The sequence below is a fragment of the Atractosteus spatula genome, chromosome 26 (assembly GCF_055471065.1).
Source record: "Atractosteus spatula isolate fAtrSpa1 chromosome 26, fAtrSpa1.hap1, whole genome shotgun sequence".
In the NCBI taxonomy this organism is placed as follows: Eukaryota; Metazoa; Chordata; class Actinopteri; order Semionotiformes; family Lepisosteidae; genus Atractosteus; species Atractosteus spatula.
The window spans coordinates 7415529-7432993 of NC_142731.1; the positions used below are offsets into that span (position 1 = coordinate 7415529).

Consider the following 17465-nt stretch of genomic DNA (forward strand, 5'->3'; position numbering starts at 1 on the left):
TCAACCAGCGCAGCCAGGACTCTGGAGCGCGGGGATCCCCGGGGCTCCGAGCGCTCGCCAGCGCCCTCTCCCTGGTCCTGTGGATAACTCCGGCCCACCCAAGACCAGGTCCCCTGCCCCAGCAGAGCTCGACACCGGCGGAGGGGGTGACATCACTTCGGCACCTCGCTCGGCGCGCTGAGCCCCGCGACGCGCTCGCGCAGCCCGGGGACCCTGCCGCGGAGGTCATGACCACAGGTGGCGCCGCCAGCCCACTCCAGCGCCGGAGACCCGGACAGACTCCGGGTTTCTGCTCCAGCCAGCACCCTTGTTTCTCCTTTGCAGGCGCGTACGTTCTTTATATAGCAATGCACACAACCACTCTGGGCTCTATACCATAATAAATGGGGATGGCTGAGTATCCTCGCGGGGGGATAGTCGGGAAACTGGCCGGCCGGGAGTTCCCTCGCCCGAGGGTCCAGGAGCCGATGCCTTAGGAAATCCAGGTCCAGAAAACACCCAGTTTGTACTCGCAACGTTGAGGGCAGAGGGCTCGAACTGCGCGTTGCAACAGGGGAAGCAGGCAGACGGGATCGGCAGGGCGAACCCTTTCCTGAGGGCCCCGTTAGAATAAAAGAAAAAGCTAACAGCCCCATAAGACTCCCCACACCGACTACGGTGCGTCTACACAAGCCTGCTTTTGGGGAATACTTCCGAAAACGTTATCACAGGATGAAATACATCTCCCAACACATTCAAACGGAGTAAAGACTGAGGGGGGGGGAGGGAATAAAAAAAGAAGGAAGCAGCATATTTCTGTACAGCGAGCTTACAGCTTCCAGGCCAGAGGGTGCAGTAGAACAGGCACAATGAGGCTATTTTTAAAACCGAGAGGCGGGGCAGAGCGCGCACAAAGCCGGCGGTGAAGAACAGCGAACGGGGCTCCGCCGATGTCGGCGTCGCTCCGGGAGCCGTCCGAACTCCGGCCGGCCTCCCGCACAGAGCGCCCCCCCTGGCCCTGGCCCCCAGCGAACAAGCGTTGTGTGTTTGGCTGCAGCCGTCGTATAACTCGCCTCGAGAGGCGCAAGCAAAACAAAATAATAATAAGAGCGGGGCTTTTTCGGTTGTGGAGCGTCTTGGTCTCCGCTGTCCTCGAAGGCGAACGCCCTCCGTCCGGAAGACCCCCTCTATTTCTCTCCCTTTCTCTGCGCTGCCCCCCCAGTAGCGTCAGACAGACAAGGCGAGCTCTGACACAGACGGGGCCGGGGCAACTGTCTCCACCGCCGCCGTCACGGCCGCAAATAAACTCTTCCTGGGAAACGATTTCCTCCAGGCGGGCGATGGCGATCAAACTGAGAGCAGAGACCCCCGCGCAGTCGCATCAAGCCCCCAGTTCTTTCACTCCCAAACTCTCTCAATGGGCATTTTCAGAAGGTTTCTCTGTAGCCCTGTAAAAATTAACTCCCGTTAGGCTGCACGAAAGACCACCATCCTGAAGGAGACGCGCGCTGTTCGGGCTTCCTCGCTGCTGTATCCGATGACAACAAACCCGATTTGCACCTTCGAGGTGCCTGTAAAACAATCAGTGGCGTTATTTCTCAAAAGATTGAGTTGCACCCCCTTCCTAAAAGCCTCTGAATGATTTGCGAATTAAATCGATTTCCTTTTCGAGCAGCTATCCAACGCAGCCTGAGATACAATGAAGTCGTGTCCTAAGTGTTGGGGTGTAAGTGAAGAGAGGGGTCTCTCCAGCCAGGCCAACTGCTCGACAGTGGTGCACAGAGCTCTTTTCTACACTTGTCCTGTGAAGACTTGCTCAGGTCGGGTCTCCACACCCTTTTCTTTGTGTCCAAAACCAGGATAATGGTGGTGTACCTTGAGCAAGGTACTTTGACCTGATAATAATACCTTTAAACTTTTCTGGACACTCCACTCAAAGCTTTTTACAGGTCATGGGGATCCCCTCCACCAGCACCAGTGTGCAGCCCCACCTGGATGATGCTCCAGTACACTCCCCACACACCAGCTCTCAGTGGGGAGGAGAGCAGAGTGATGAAGCCAGCTCAGAGATGGGGGTTATTAGGAGGCCATGATCGGTAAAGGCCAGGGGGAAATTTGGCCAGGACACCGGGGTTACACCCCTACTCTTTTCAAGAAACACCCTGGGATTTTTAATGACCACAGAGAGTCAGGGCCTCAGTGTTACGTCTCGCGGCCCTGTCCATTTCAGACGCCCAGGTGAGTGCCACCACCGCTAGATACTCACGCAGCCCAACAAGAGGAAGACCTGTGTCTGAATGCTGTGGGAATGAACTCGACCGACGCAGGCAGCCCCCAGCAGCTCCAGACGCCGTGTGGCGCAGTGGCCAGGGAGCTGGACTTGGAATCAGAAGGTTGAGGGCTCAAATGTTTCTATTGTGCCCTTGAGCACGATACCTCCCTTTGGATGGCACCACAGTAACAGACCCAGCTGTACAAATGTATGCGAATGTCAGCTGCCTTGGATAAAGACACCAACCAAATAAACTGGTCATAACACAGATCAAGCACACACGTCTGGTGTACATGTCACAAACGGGGGTTCTGACTCCAGGGCCTGCACACAGCTGAGAAGGGCGCAGTGAGATACCCGCTCAGCAGAAGGTGAGAGCAGGACCGCGCTCTTCCGATTTCCTCTTAGCACAACGCGCTAAGCCCTACGACTTACAATTCTGTGCAGTTGTGCAACGCTGCCCTGGCCCTGCCCTCAAGCATTTTTTTTGAACTTTTAAACAAAACCCCGCATCCACCATACAGCCTTCGCAAGCACGGATGTTAACATCTCTAATGGTTCATGCAATCCGTGGAGTGCGCTGGTGGCAGGGGCGTGTACGTGCGAAAAAACAGCAACAAGGGCCTCATGATCGCGGTTCCCTGTTAAGTCTGCTGGAGAGAAAAAAAAAACGAACCTGGCTTTAAGTCTGAAAAAAAAAAGTACAAGTGACCGTGATGGCAAAGACTGGGATAGGAGGCAAAGATGCAGAAGAGACTCATTTTTCAAAGCTTTTTTTTTTCCAACTTTTTTCCTCAGTGAGTGTTGGAGAAGCGGATTGTGCCTTTAGCTGAGTTCACACTTACAGGATGTACTGCTGTTGGTGTGGGAAGTATCTGTCTGTGCGTGTAGGTATTTCTTACTTCCAGCTTATTTTCACAGTCTATTTATTATGTGACCTCCTACTATCTCCTCCGCTGTGCCTCAAGGGAACCTTAAAATCCACTGGCAGAAATCACTGGTTTCACAAGGTTACAAGGACTCTCGGTGTGCTGGAAAACTTTTTTTGTTTTTTTAAATATGAAGGACAACAGTTTGAAAGGAGAAGCAAGGCCGACCCAAAAGCAGAACCCGTAGCTTGACCACAAAAGACCTCTGGGACGCCCGCCGTTGTAAGTGTCCGTTTGACCCCTCCACCCAGCAGGAAGACGCTGAACAACGAGTTCAAAACGCGAGACAACCGAGGACGCGCTGCGCAAACAGCTGTCGGACAGCGAGGATTACCGGAATCTGACTGACAAATGTAACCAAATCGGCACTGAAAGGTTTTACCCAGGGCAAGACTTGTCCTGTTTTTTCGGAGGAAGGGAACGTGTCTTTCAAAACACTAGATCGGGAAATTTAAACAAGAAACAACACAGCACAGATTCTTTGATGGGTTTCCCCGCTCCTCTGTTGGCACACAGACACGAGGAACATGATGTTCCAGCCTTTACTGAAGTACAGCCATTCCTATCTGATCTGCTCTTATAGGTCCTTGGTTGTTAGGGGCCATCTCCTCCACTTCCTGTCTCCAAGCCACTGGACAGGAAAGAGAAAGGGCTGGGCTTCTCGTGTTGCACACGAACTGGGGTCCCTTGCATTCGGGCTCCTGAACACACACACACACTGCCAGGCCCTGTTAGGCAGTGAGGCCTCTGCTCTCGACAGCTCTTTTACACACACACACATACACACTGCCAGGCCCTGTTAGGCAGTGAGGCCTCTGCTCTCGACAGCTCTCTTACACACACACACACTGCCAGGCCCTGTTAGGCAGTGAGGCCTCTGCTCTCGACAGCTGTTACACACACACACACTTCCAGACCCCGTGAGGCAGTGAGGCCTCTGCTCTCGACAGCTCATACTCACTCTCACACGCAGTCACACACAGTCACACACACACTCACTCAGCCGCCCCCTCCTGCTTCAGACCGCACGGGACCACCTGCGAGGCCGAGACGGGGGCGAAGACGCTGGTGTTTCTGTCCCCTCTCGTGCACAGGAAGCTGAGCCTCGCTGTGGGCGACAGGGGTGCAGCCGCCGCAAGGGGCCTGCTGGGAAGACGTGCCCGGCTGCACTCGGGGCCGGGCGACGGCTCGTCTCGCCCTCGGCCCCATCGTTCTGCAAAGCGGGCATCCTCCACGGCCCCTGCGCAGGAACCCGGCGGCCGGAGGGCTTCCTTTTGTGAACAGTGTCCGAAGACCGCCGTCCGCAAGCTCCAACGCTGCATCCCTGAGCCCACAGTGCCGTCTGTGGGTTTTCGTGTCGCCATCGTCGTGGCTATGTGCGCGAGATGGGTATTTATTTCTTCCTGAGGGATGACGCTCAGGCCAGTGTAAAGATCCCCTCTCTCTGAAGGGGGTGTGTGTGTGTGTGTGTGTGGGAGGGGGTTGTGTCCTTGGTCATGTGAAAGGCGCTCCTTTATAGGTTAAATTCGGAAAGAAAACGGGAAGAAATATTTGTTTCCCAAAAAGGAAATGGAGTAACCTCCCCCCCCCAGCCCCAACTCAAAGCACTCTCCCCCTGCTAACGCTCCCAGAAGAGCCGCAGGTCTGTGTGGGGGGGCAGCCAGGGTCATGGTCCTTCTGCGGAGGAGATCACAAGTCTGCCAGCGGCGCTCGGCAGCAGTGCGAAAGAGGACCTCAGGAAACCCATTCAGCTGATTACAGTCAACTGCAGTCTTTGACTATCCCAGTCGCTGAGAGATTGCACGCTATTCTCTTGAAGGACAGGCTGTCGTGATGTAGTGGCCTTGGCGCTGTCATGATCGCAGCAGGCTCGCCCGTCAGAGAGCAGGAAAGAGGAGTGCCGGACGGCTTCAGGCTTTCTCGTGGGGTGGCCCGAGCTACGAGGAGGTGGCTAAAGACACCGGGGAGACCGGGAGGGGATGAGAATGAGCCACCGGCTGCGGCACCTCGTCATGCCAAAGCAACCCAACGGTATTTAGGAAAAAGCATTTCGAGATCGAGGGGGTGTGGGGCAGGTAAGTTGTGCGATCTGAAGTAACCCATCTACCCTCAGACCTGCAGTTTCAACCCAATGGCGCTGGGAGCTGAGCAAAGTTCATATGGGCAATCCAAATTAGGGAGACAAAAAAAAATGCCAATTCCTTTTCAGGCACACAATTAAAAACCCAGATCAAGTGTTCGGCCCTTTTTTTTTTTTTAGGCAACCCACCTGTGAGCTCTGCAGCCCTTAATACATCACTGTCATGTCAGAGGCGTGTTAAAAATAGGCCCAGGATCCAGGCCAGATTCGAAGCAAAATCTGGATGCCAAGAGAGTCCCAAAGGACAATGCAGCCACTAACACACTCCATCACATCCCGCAGCGTCTCAACAGTCCAGGCAGATGACAGCACAAGTCAATAAAGGGAACACCAGCTTCTTACACTTACTGCATACAGGCACGCTTGGCAAGAGAGGCTTTCCGAGTTCTCATACAGGCTTTAAATCAATAAAATTTCAAATTCAGCCAGATTTCCTGCTCTTTAATTCTGCAATGCGTTTTCAGTCACAAAAGCTTTGGCATTGAATATGCCATACAGTAAATATTTTCCTCTCCAAACAGGCTCTTCGCATCATTACAGATGTATAACACTTCAGCTCTGCACCTGTGCTTGCCCTGGAAATACACTGCAATAAAATGAACTCTGAGGACGAGAGAAGGGTAGGAAGTGTCAGAACAACACTAGGAAACGACAGGAAGGAACTCTGAGACCTGCAAAGCGCAGCCGATCCACCACCTGCCAGGTTTGTAGGATTCAACTACAAAAGGGTGTGAAGAAGGGCTTTCTAGGGGTGAATTTGTTAAGGAGTGGGGGGGAAAAAAACGGATTTAGTGCATAAGGTTAAGAAAACCCCTAAAAGCAAACATCTTATAGAAGCTATAATTGGCAAAATGCTTCAAGACAGAGAGAGCCCCTGTGAAAACGCGGGAAACACAGTCTAGGGCCACCTATCACCAGCAAGCAAGGCCGTGTCAGCTAAACCGGCCCTTGCTTCAAGTTGCTTCATAGCACAGTCCTGCTTGTGAAGTCATGGAACGCTCACTTCCTGATTAATCTGGGGGAGCCACGGTGCTTTTATTCATTGAACTAACTTGGCAGCCCGGGGTCACTCACAAGCCAAAAGAGGCCGGGCACAAGCCCAGGTCAGCGCGTCTTTACTATGGAGATCAAAAAGAAAAGAGAAACGGTTTGGGGCTGCGAGCCGGGCTCCTGTTGGAAGAAGACTCCGCCCTCTCGATGAGCAGTCCTGAGCCGTCAGGAGCCTCTCCTGCCCCCATCGGAGATACCGTGAGCTGACTCCAGATCAGGGTCAGGGACAGTAGGCTGAACGTCACCCCCGCTCTGAACTCTACACAGCCGCCACGGAGGGGTCCCGGTCTGTCGGCCCGGGGGAGTTACCCGCGTCGTGGGGGGGGGGGGCAGCTGTAAGCACTAGGAGCCCGCAGGATCGAAGCCAGGCAGGGAGAGCTGCGTTCGTCACACAGGGACGCCAGCACATGTTGCAGAACTGCACCAGGCAACAAAACTCTTTCAAACTGCCTAATGAACCAACACGAGGGCAGTCAGCCCATCTACAGCTCTTCAGGTCCACAGCATCTGCCTGATCTCAGCCACCTAAGCTCCTAATTGCATAATTGAACTAATTAACTGCTTAACTGAATCAGTTTAACCTCTTCCCTTGGTCTTAAGCCGTTGAGAATTTAAAAAGAGCTATTGAAACCACTCTGAGAGCATAACAGGGATTTTGTGCCGGAGAGGAGTATACCGGATTTCTGCCTCCGTTTACATTATATTCCTCATTAAATCATGCATTTTTTAAAAAGTCAAAAAAGGGAGAGTCCCAATGGCTTGAGGAAGAAAGGAAATGTACTCCTGTCCACTGTATCGTATGGCATGTGTAGCTACACAAAACTGGACTGAAAGATGGTCGAACAGCGTGGCTGAAAATTAGTCCATACATTTTACATTTCCAGGAAAAGCATTCGAAATCACTTCAGAGACTTTTTTTTCGGAGACTGCGGTTTGAAACTTCGAATTGTAAACATTTCCTCTTCACCTGCACTCCACTTGAGAACCGGCGACATAAACTCATGCTTATTCCATACCACAGACAATCCATTAGCATACCGTCAATTTGGAAATGCTTTGCGGAGAGGACAGCGAAGTGTCATAATCTCGAAGGGCACTTATGCAATTTCGGATTCAGAAAGCGCCTGGATCTTTGTGGAGCTCTTAATTCTTACCTTAGCTTAATTTAAGACTTCTAACGAGGTACGTCTTTAATACAGATTGTGAGGTCACAACTTTTAAATCCGCACAGTTGGAGAATTCCTCTCCACACAATGTTAATGTGAAGGCGTGTATCCTTACCCTCCGTCTATCACTGCATCATGTAATCTGTTTTTATAAAAGCAGAGGCAATGTTTTTATTGTTTGTGCAACAATATTCAAGTTACTGATTAGAAATGGCTGCGCCATTTGAGAACTTTTCATATGTATGAACGTGATCAGCTCCAATATACACAGGACTATGTTTTGCAGCTGACATACCCCGAATTCTCGGTTTGTCTACGATCATTGGTGTCTGATACATCTGCAAAATCACTAGTGGCATTCACCGTTCACCATCATACTTTGAAAAAACCCTGATTATGCAGAGATGAAGTATTGAAGTTCCAAAGTATTTGTCAAGCTCGTCAAGCTGTTCAGCAGAGAAAGTCAAAGTGCATTGAAAACTGAGAACAGGAGGTGCTGCTTTGTGCAAAAGGCACATCGTCTACTTATGGAAGGGCTACACAGACTCCCACAATCGCAATTACCCCAGACTCTTTCAAGATATGGCCAGATAAGATCCTCAGCTCGGTTAGCTGTTCCCAGAAGCTAGATGTGCTTGGCACGGCAATCCCACAAACGCCTCCACCCCTTGGAGCCGATCTCTGCTCTCTACAGGAGGTGCTGTCTGTAGACACAGCGAGCGAGCAGCTGCACTAGGTGTAGCTCCACTGGAGCAGCAGCCCACACCCAGACCGCACCTGGAACACGCCGCACTGTTAAAGCCTTGCATTGTGCACGCCGCCCACTGAATTGAGCTGACAGATTAATTAACCGTCATTCTCGGTGTCGACGCCTCCATTACTCCATTACCCGCACGGCCAAGAAGGTTAATCGCGCCCCATAAATTCCACTTCACGATGGGGAACAGCCGATCTCCTCCCGGCACCGATTCCCAGCTCCAGAGTCAAACGCCACTGAAATACCCGTTGCACGGCAGAAATCGACGTTAAGCATCGTTCTACACCTGCCAGTTCGTTTGGGAAGACTCTCATCCTCAAAAGCAGGACCTGACAGATGAGTGCCTTCAGGGAGAGCCGTTAAACCATTTTTTTTTAGTTATAAGAGGGCTCAGCGCTCTAAGCGAGTTACAGAAGTGACGTTATTCCGTTCTGAAGTCTAGGCACTCCTGCTGCCACGAACGGGACCCACTTTCCGACCGAGGGAGTTATCCACAGGGTTTTAATTGCAAGGGGGTCTGTCTGCAAACCTGCAATGAAAACTTCACACATTCCTGCGGACGGTATAGGCAAGACAGATACAGAACATCTGGCCATGTTTTCCCACAATACAGGTGTTCCTGTAAATGCTTTCCTGCAAATTAGGACAATATCATGGTCAATGTCATGATATTCCCAAGAGGAGGAAACCCAGGCAAAGCAGAATAAAACTGCAGGAAACCAGCAAAACAAAATACTCTGTAAACTGACTGTGGTTAAAACGTTCGGGATCCCAAAAGTGAGCCAAAACATAAGAAAAGCTGTAAAGCAAAGCAAGGCAGGGGAGCCAAGCTGGAGAGCTGCTGTACGCTGGACCCAAACCAACTATAAAACATTGCTGCAAACAGGGAGATGGAGTTGCCGGTCCCGGCCAGTCGGGGGCGTGCCGGCTGCAGCCAGGCCCCCCGGAGTCCAGAGCCGGGCGGATTCTGAAGCACAGCAGCTCCTTCTGGCGCAGAAACCCGGAGGTGACAGGAGTGTCTGCAGACCCGCCTGTTGTGTAACAAACAGATGTCTCGGAATGCCTACAGCCACATGCTCCCACATGCTCTCCGAAAGGGAACTCGGGTACATCCTGCTGGGGCTGAGTCCGCACCCTCTTTCTGCACCATTTCCTCCCTGATATCGCGAGCCAACCTGCCAGGGGCCGTCTGGCACAGGGAAGTGCTTAATAACAGGGTCACACACTAAGTGCTCCTTGTTTCTGCAGCATCAGCACAGCACAGCAGAGCAGCGCGCTCCGATGCCTTTGGTCTCAGCTACAAGTCTGTATCCGCGTCTGGGGACAGTGGAGGGTCCAGAAAAGCGCTATATAAGTGTAAGCAATTAAAAACAGCCAGCAGCCATATCACTCTGCAGCTCACAGCTGGCAGCCCACTGAAGCTCAGCAGGTGTGAGCCTGGCCAGTACCTGGATGGGAGACCTGGTACTGACTAAGGTTGCTGCTGGAAGACGTGGTAGTGGGGTCCTGCAGTCTTCAGCTGAAGCAGGGAGAGCGTCAGTGCCTGTAATCGCGAAAGAGCCGGAGAACTGGAGCAGAGTGAAGGGCGCAGACAGGCCGGGCCAGCTCATATCCCTCTGGCCAGCAGCTCACCCGGGTTCCACCGCTGGTCACATCCGAAAACTACCTTCTCGGTTTTACTTTCAGGAAAGGGCAGGAGCAAACTGCAAAACCCCCCAAATAAATTACAATCTGCGACCTTTCTGTAGGTCCCCGCCACGAGGTCGCGGGGGAAAAGTGTTCCTCATTTTCTCCTCTTCTGCTCCACGTTAAGATTAGGACTGGGATTGAGCTCAGAATTAATTTGGAGATTCCTGATTTTTTTTTCAAGTGTGATGGATTCAACTCTGTCAAGAGCACTGATCAAATTAATGCAACATTAAGCTTCATCTCAAGTATCTGATTAAACTAATGAGGCTGTGACGAAATCTGAAAAACTGTTGTTTTCAAATGAATTCTCTGGATGTCTAAAGCCAGGCCGTGTATGGCTTCATTAGTCTTGAAGGTACTGTAACACAAAGCCTGTCAGCAGCAGACCTTGTGACAAATCCAGATAGTATATCAAAAGAGCTATTACTGTTTTCCTAGAAAGCCAGTGATTTGCTTTGTGCAGCCTGTTTTTTTTAAAGCGATGCAATTTCTAACCTGCTTGTCAACGTCTTTGTGTCGGGCTCCTTCTTCTCAAAGCTGAGACTGAGCGCATGCAGCACACCCAAGTCATTCTGAAAGGGGAATTTCAGTACTGTTCTAGAGAATCCAAGCAGCATGAATGACAGAGCTAAAGGCTGAGCAAGGCCGAGGTTAATCCTAATAGACAAAATGAAGCGGAGTACAATACAACAGACGGAGTCAAGTATATTCCATCTAGCATATTGAATGACAGAAAGCTTAGCCTGCTCCTATAATTGTTTTGCATTGATCTAGACCAATTTACAGGGTAACTGGAGGGTCTCTAGCACTTTAGGTTCCATTTCAAAATACAAAACTTCCGTCCCGGTATCATCAGGAAAGGGACAGCTCACAGTTCATGCAATTAGGCAGCTGCGCTCTTAGTTTGGAATAGTCTGCGAGTGCGAGCTGACAAAGGAAAGCCAAAGTGCTGTGGTGAACTGCTAGGTGGCGCTGTTCCCTCTGGACCCGAACCAATGTGCTGTAGAAGGTGCAGGTCCTCCACATGACACATTAAACCGAAGTCTTGACAACTGGGTCATTACCGACATCACGGGCCACAACGGTGGCACTGGTCATTTGAGAAGCATAGGTGTTGCCCTGGCTACATTTCTCCCTGGCCTCCCTAAAGCTCTGTCCTCATTCAGCCTGTGAAGCAGTGAAGCAGTCGCTCCCTTCAGTGGGGCTGTTGGTACAGAAAGGCTGGCTTGTGTCATCAAGGTGGGGACCGCACGTCAGTACAGCAGAAAGTGGTTCCCCTCCCACTGTGTGCATAAAGACTTTTGGGATCCCTGTGGGATAAAAAGTTCTATATAAATGCAATTACTCTGTAGTGAGCAGGGATGTGTGGCACGCTCTGTGCTGTGGAGCTGATACCTGTCGCTGAAGAACCCCAAGCATGCCTGTTCAGTGACAGGCTAGAGAAACAGAGCAGAGACGCTTTCAACGATGGGCCTAAAGGGTCAGCCCCTCACAGAGCGGGCCAGAGCAGCAACAAGCAAGGCCATCTCATGGTACAGTTTCACAACATGCACGCAACAGTGAATAAATTAATATTTCTACCCATTAGAGCCAAACAGGAAGGCTTCTTCGTTTTATGGCAGCACCCAATGAAATCTTTCCTTGCTTTAATGTAAAACGTTGCAAATTAGTCATTTAGTGCGCAAGTAAGAAAAAACGTTTCTCTACTGCATTGGGTTAAGGTGCTTTCTATGCATTAATATATGTCATAAATAAATCAAGAGTATTAAGTTGCAGCAAGGCCATTTTCCAAGCTATGCTCATTGCAGAGGAACAAAAGAGTCACGCAACTCAATCAGGCACATAAACGCAACGATTAAAACCAATTAGATGAGCTGTCACTGATCCCCGGCACGTACTGCTTAAGTCTTTAACCCTTGAAGGCATGATCTTGACTTGGCCAGCGTGGCTGAGTAGCAAAAGAGGAATTCTCGTTTTAGACGGTAGTAAGTCAGTTAGCTGATCGTTATTATAACAATTCCTTGCTTTTCAACAGTATTATTTCATCTCAAAGTGCTTCACATAGAGAAGGGGACCGATTTCATTCCCCACCGGGGTCAAGCTCCTGCCTGGGTGATGTGCAGAAGTCATTCGAGTCTAGACTGTTAAGGACAAGCAGGGTGCTGCGGTAAGTGGTGCACTTCCTTGGCGGACCAGTAGGTGGTGCTCTTCCCTATGGATTAGGATTTCCAAACCAATGCTCCAGTACTGAAGTATAGGTAGGGCTATCCTTTGAATGAGACTTGACCATTACATATGCCATGGCACTTATTGTTAGAGCAGTGGTGTTACCCATGGTGTCCTGGCTAAATTCCACCCTGGGCTTCAACAAGCTCCCCCTTAATTCAAGTGGTAAAGTAACGTCCAACTCCTGCACCTGATCTGCTGGCCAGTGGGGCTGCGCTTGAGTGGTGTGTGAAGCAGATCCCGACTGGTAAAGAGTTTCGCTATCTTCTGGCATGGAGAAGGCAATATAAAGGAAAGGCAATAGGAATCTGAACATTTAAAATGCGAAACACCCTAGAGAGACAAAAAATATGCTCAATACTTTCCTAAATTGTTTCCTAAATATTGTTTTCTTCAATTAATTCAGATCTCCACTTCATTTGTTTTTTAATTTTCAGAAATCCATCCATCATTTCTCATGGCTTTTTCAACAATAAAGTAAGCACAAGATCTCTTGGTCACTGGTACACTGTGACACGCATTATAGACTGTAGACTTGTAGTCCTAGGATCCAAAGGCAGGTTTTCTAACAAAGCTTTGACAAGCCCATAATGGCCCAGCTCTACTAATTATCGATAACACGAACCACATTCGCACATCAAATCTGGCTTCTCGGCCAGCAGACCCACACCCACTCCACCCCCCGGCTCAGGGCTCGCAGCTGCCCTCCAGGTGGCTGATGGGAACTGTAGTCCTGTGATCTGAATCCCAACACAGCAGGGGGACTGACGCAGGGGGTGGCAGACCACACTGCTCAAGGTCACACCCCCGGCCTTCTCCGCGAGCAATCGGCCAATTCCAACACCCCGTTTCTAATCCCTCAGTCCCCCCTTTTGGGAACCCCAAAAATGGCACAAAACCGATCCCAATAAACGGCCAGACCTAAGGAGGTCACTGTGGTCTGGAATATTATACAACAGAAAATAAGAATTCGAAAGGGTTCAAGCCTTAGACAAACGCTGTCACCGTCACATACTCTCTAGGCAGAAGACAAAAAGTACCTTGTTGTGTAAGTGATCACTTCTGTAAAAATTTCCCTCTGCTTATCTGTTTTCACAGCACACATCCTTTTCCCTCGCAGCTGCCAAAGGTGGGAAGGTCTGAACCTGAACCGGCCAACAGGCACCACAGCTTTTGCAGGTGCTTCAGCTCGTCTACACATAACGAGAAAGTCAGGGGCCCTGGGCGAGATGATCTCTGCTTTCAAAAGCAGCTACTGGGGACCAAAAACAAGCTTTGGCACAGATCAGCCCAAAACCCCAGGCTGTGGAGGGACTGTCAATGGCGTTGTTTTGGCTGCGACTCTTGGCATCGGTTACTGCAGCCGTGAAAAACCAGTGGAAGCTCATCAAAACCCAAGCCCCGTTCAAGGTCAGAGTCAACGCCCTGCTCCCAGCCGCTCCCCCGGGAGATATAAGAAGATCGCGTTCACCGACGCTCATCGGTATGTTAACCCCTCACCCTACAACGCGAGGCACCAACTCTGCAGCTCTGCGCAGATCTCACAACTGGGTACAGGAAACCCCTGCCTTGCAATCCCAGCAGCTCCCACCCGCGGCTGGGCCGGCTCATTACAGCACAGGGGAGGCCGTCCCCCCCCCAGCCCCCTCGGATTGGGACGGCCCGGCTCACCTTGATCGGCCCGGTGCTGAAGTGGATCTTGCGGTTGGCTGGCGGCTCCTCCTCGGGGGGCAGGCCGGGGATCTCGCAGCAGCTGGACTCGGGCTCGTAGGGCTCCTCCTCTTCCTCCTCCGCCTCCTCGTCCTCGTCCAGCTGGCTGCCGCCGGAGTCCTCGCCGATCCCGCTGTAGGCGCTGATGTCCACCAGGTCGGCCTCCGAGTAATCCTCCTTGCGGGACTCCTCGCCTCCCTCCTCCTCCCCTTGCGGGGACTCGCCCTCGCCGGCCTTGCCCCTCTCCGCCTCCGCCGCCCTCTCGAGGCCAGCCAGGGCGTCGGGGGTACCAGCGCCCGTCTTGGGGGGCTCTCCCTCCAGGTCTGCCTCCCCGTTTTCCAGGGACGCGTGCACCTCCGCCTGGACTAGCCTGCTCCTGCTTTCTGGGGTGCTGGGGGCACCGGGCTCCTCGTGACCTCCAGGCGTGACCCCCGCTTCGCCCGCCGGTCCCTCAAACTCCTCCTTCCCCTGCTGCTGCTCGGCCGGCGGGCTCTTCTGCTGCTCCTCCGAACCCGAGCCCGCCCGGCCCCCCGCCCCGGCGCTCTCGGAAGGGGGCGTGTCCTCCTTCCTGGCCGCCGGCTTGGCCCCGCCCCCCGCGGACCCGTCCTGGTCCTTCAGCCGCCCGGCCGCCGCCGCCGCCCCCCCGCCCTCCTCCTGGCCCGGGGGTGGGAAGACGCGCGCCCGCTTGGCGATGACCTTGGAGTTGAGCGCCGCCACCCTGCCGGGCGCGGGGGCGGCGCCGCGGGGGGGCAGCGGCGAGGCGGGCGGCCGGTGCATGTTGTTGCGGAGGTCGGCCTTCTCGAAGACGGCGCTCAGCTGGCTGACGGTGGGGGACACGGCCTCCCCGGCGCCCCCGGCGTCCAGGCTGTCCAGCGACTCGGTGCTGCCGTTGAACCGGACCACCACGTCCAGCCGGCCGTCCTGAAAGCCCGCCGCCCGCTCCTTCTTCAGCAGGATGCGGTTGGTGGCCGCCTGCTTCTCCTGCAGGTGGCGCTGCTCGAAGATCTTGCGCGTCTCCTGCAGCTTGGAGAAGCCGGGCGGCGGCCGCGCCTGCCCGTCCGCCTTGGAGTCGAAGCGGCTGACCCGCTCCGAGACGGTGGCGCCCAGCTTGAGCAGCGCGCTGTGGTCCACGTTCTCGTTCAGGCTGCTGGCCCGCGGCAGCGACAGGCGCACCGACCGCTCCTTGGCCGGGTCCTCGCCCTCCCCCGGCGCGGAGGAGCCCATCTGCAGGAACATGTTCTTGATGCGGTGGACGTTGGAGCCGTACCTCCGGCCGCGGGAGGGGGGCTTGGACTTGCAGTCCGCCGCCTCATCCCCGTTCGCAGCGCCGCTCAGGGCGTCCCTCGCCTGCTTCAGCGCCTGGATCCCCGCCTCGTACGCGTTTCGGTGCGGGGAAGCGCTCCGCAGAGTGGAGCTGTTGGTGGCGCTCGCTGCGGACGGGGATTCAGTCTTCATCATGGTGAATCACGAGTCTCCGAGCCCGGGCAGTAACGGCATAGCTCCGCTTCTCCCTGCCGGCAGCGCAGCGCAGCGCACGGCAGGCGCATCCACCATCGGCGGCAGGCGGGTTGAGCGACAGGGGCGCAGGCGACGCGCAATCGGGCGACAAGCGGGGGGGGTGGGCGAGGAGGAGGAGGAGGAGGAGGAGAAGGAGAAAGAAAAACAGATCAGGCTGATGAAGCTACGATCTTCGGCAGAAATCTAACGTTATGTGCAAAGGCGGGGGGGCGAGGTCTGATGGCACAGTGTGTCTGTTCCAAAATCAGATTAATTGGGGAGGGAGGGGGGCCCAAAAGTAACCTACACGCACGCAAGTACATATTTCAACATCTGTGTCACGATCGCCAGATCCCCGAGCTAAAGCGCAAGCCGAATAATCGGTTTAGAGCACCGGCGATCCCTGGATATCTCCGCCTGCGCTGGATTGCTGCTGTTTAATCCCTTTTCATGACATCATTTTGATCTCTTGAATTTTCTCAACTGCTTTGGTGCAGATTGTGGTCCTACCGCCACAGCAGAAGCTGCTGCTGCAGAGGGGGAGGCCCTCGCTGGGTCTTAACGCCGGTCACGTGTGGTGGGGGGCTATTTTTCCACCGTATTTTTATTTGGGGGGGGGGGGGGGGGGAGTCAGATCGATGACAGGGTTATTAACCAACACAATGGGGAGATTGGAGCTTTACGGCACAGGAAGCGGTTTCCAAAAAAACAAAACACAACGTCACTTATACGGAGGATTTTCAACAATCTTTTGTGAAAGCCTCCCCCCCCCCAAAAAAAAAAAACATGCTTTTTTGGAAAGAAAACAGGCTGATGTACCACGCAACGCAATGTTTTAATCCCTATGCAGTGCTGTCCTGTCCAACACAAATGTCCCTGTTTTTACTAGTATCTTTCATCAATAAAGATCCGTATAGACGTACCGAGCTGACAGAAATCAAATGTGCATGTGTAAGCAATAATGTAATTATTGCCATTTGCCCTACCGGGTGCTTCAAAGCGCTTCCTTTTTAAGGCAATAACACAATCCTTTAGAATAAATTAATCTGTAATGTAGTTCCCGGAAGTGCTTCGGTTTCGTAAATAGGCGCTTTCTGCTAAGATTTCTGGAAATGTTATTACCGTTATTTTATTCATGGGGCTCCACGTCCAGCACACGATACATGAAAAAGCGGACAATGTGAGCCGTGAGCCCTCAAGAATCACGACTTAAATGTCCTTGGGGGGAGAAAAAAAAAGCAGAATACTTTGGTTCGTCCATATTATTTTTTTTTTCACGCGGTTGCACTCGCACATCTCCCTTTTTGTACATCGGATCTTAACACAGTGATGCCCGCTTGCTTACTCCTGCAAAAGAATCACGCTTAACGGCGCTCTCCCTTCGGGTTCCAACTATGCGAAGAGCAAACCCATTGATATTCACGTCGTTTCGAAACCTACGGGAACGCGTCCGCTCGTCCGCCGCGGTACCAGCACTTCTCTGCAGCTTTGTTAGGTTAAAAACATCCCCCCCGACACATACCATGAACTGCAAAATCCAAAGACATCAGAAAAAGCACCCGGTCTCCTAAACATGCCAGAGCTATTCTTATGCGTCGCAAACGTAGGACGTGAGCACATTAATCAGGCGGTATATTTATTTCCAACATACAAGCACTGGGGGGTCTCTTGTCGTGTCCCTCCTCAACGGCCTACTTAGAGTCGCTGCGCTTTAAGACCCAGCGGAAGTCGTAGGCCTCTGCTGCGTTCTGCTTGCTGATGCCTAGGTTTTGCTACGTTGCTTCCTGCATCTTATAATTTCCATAATAACAGTCCCCCCTTTAAAAAAAAAAACACAAAGAGAAAACAAACCCCCCAAGCGATTTCGCCCCGGCTGCGCCCACTGCGCGCCTCGGCCTGTCGTTACCTCGTTTTCAGTGAGTACCGGGGTCCCCGCGCGTCATTAGGGTCCGGCGGCGGGTCGCTCCATTGTGTCCACGCTGTGTTTTTGCTGTTTGATTCCCCAGCGAGATCTCGGCGCTACCGCCTGCCTGCCTGCCTGCCTGCTCTC

At 52.8% G+C, this 17465-nt stretch overlaps 1 protein-coding gene across 2 annotated transcripts in view; it reads right to left on the bottom strand.

Moving 5' to 3' along the window:
- Positions 1–17465, bottom strand: part of ppp1r9ba (protein phosphatase 1, regulatory subunit 9Ba) — a 56367-nt gene extending 38902 nt beyond the window's left edge. Inside the window, exons 1-2 of one of the 2 annotated variants that reach the window (XM_088906509.1) lie at positions 17322–17465; positions 13880–15429 (exon numbers count right to left, since the gene is read on the bottom strand). In XM_088906509.1, the coding sequence (XP_088762635.1) occupies positions 13880–15376 (1497 nt within the window). In that variant the 5' untranslated portion in view covers positions 15377–15429; positions 17322–17465. The remainder of the gene's footprint in view (positions 1–13879; positions 15430–17321) is intronic. The other variant, XM_088906510.1, reaches the window with a different exon arrangement.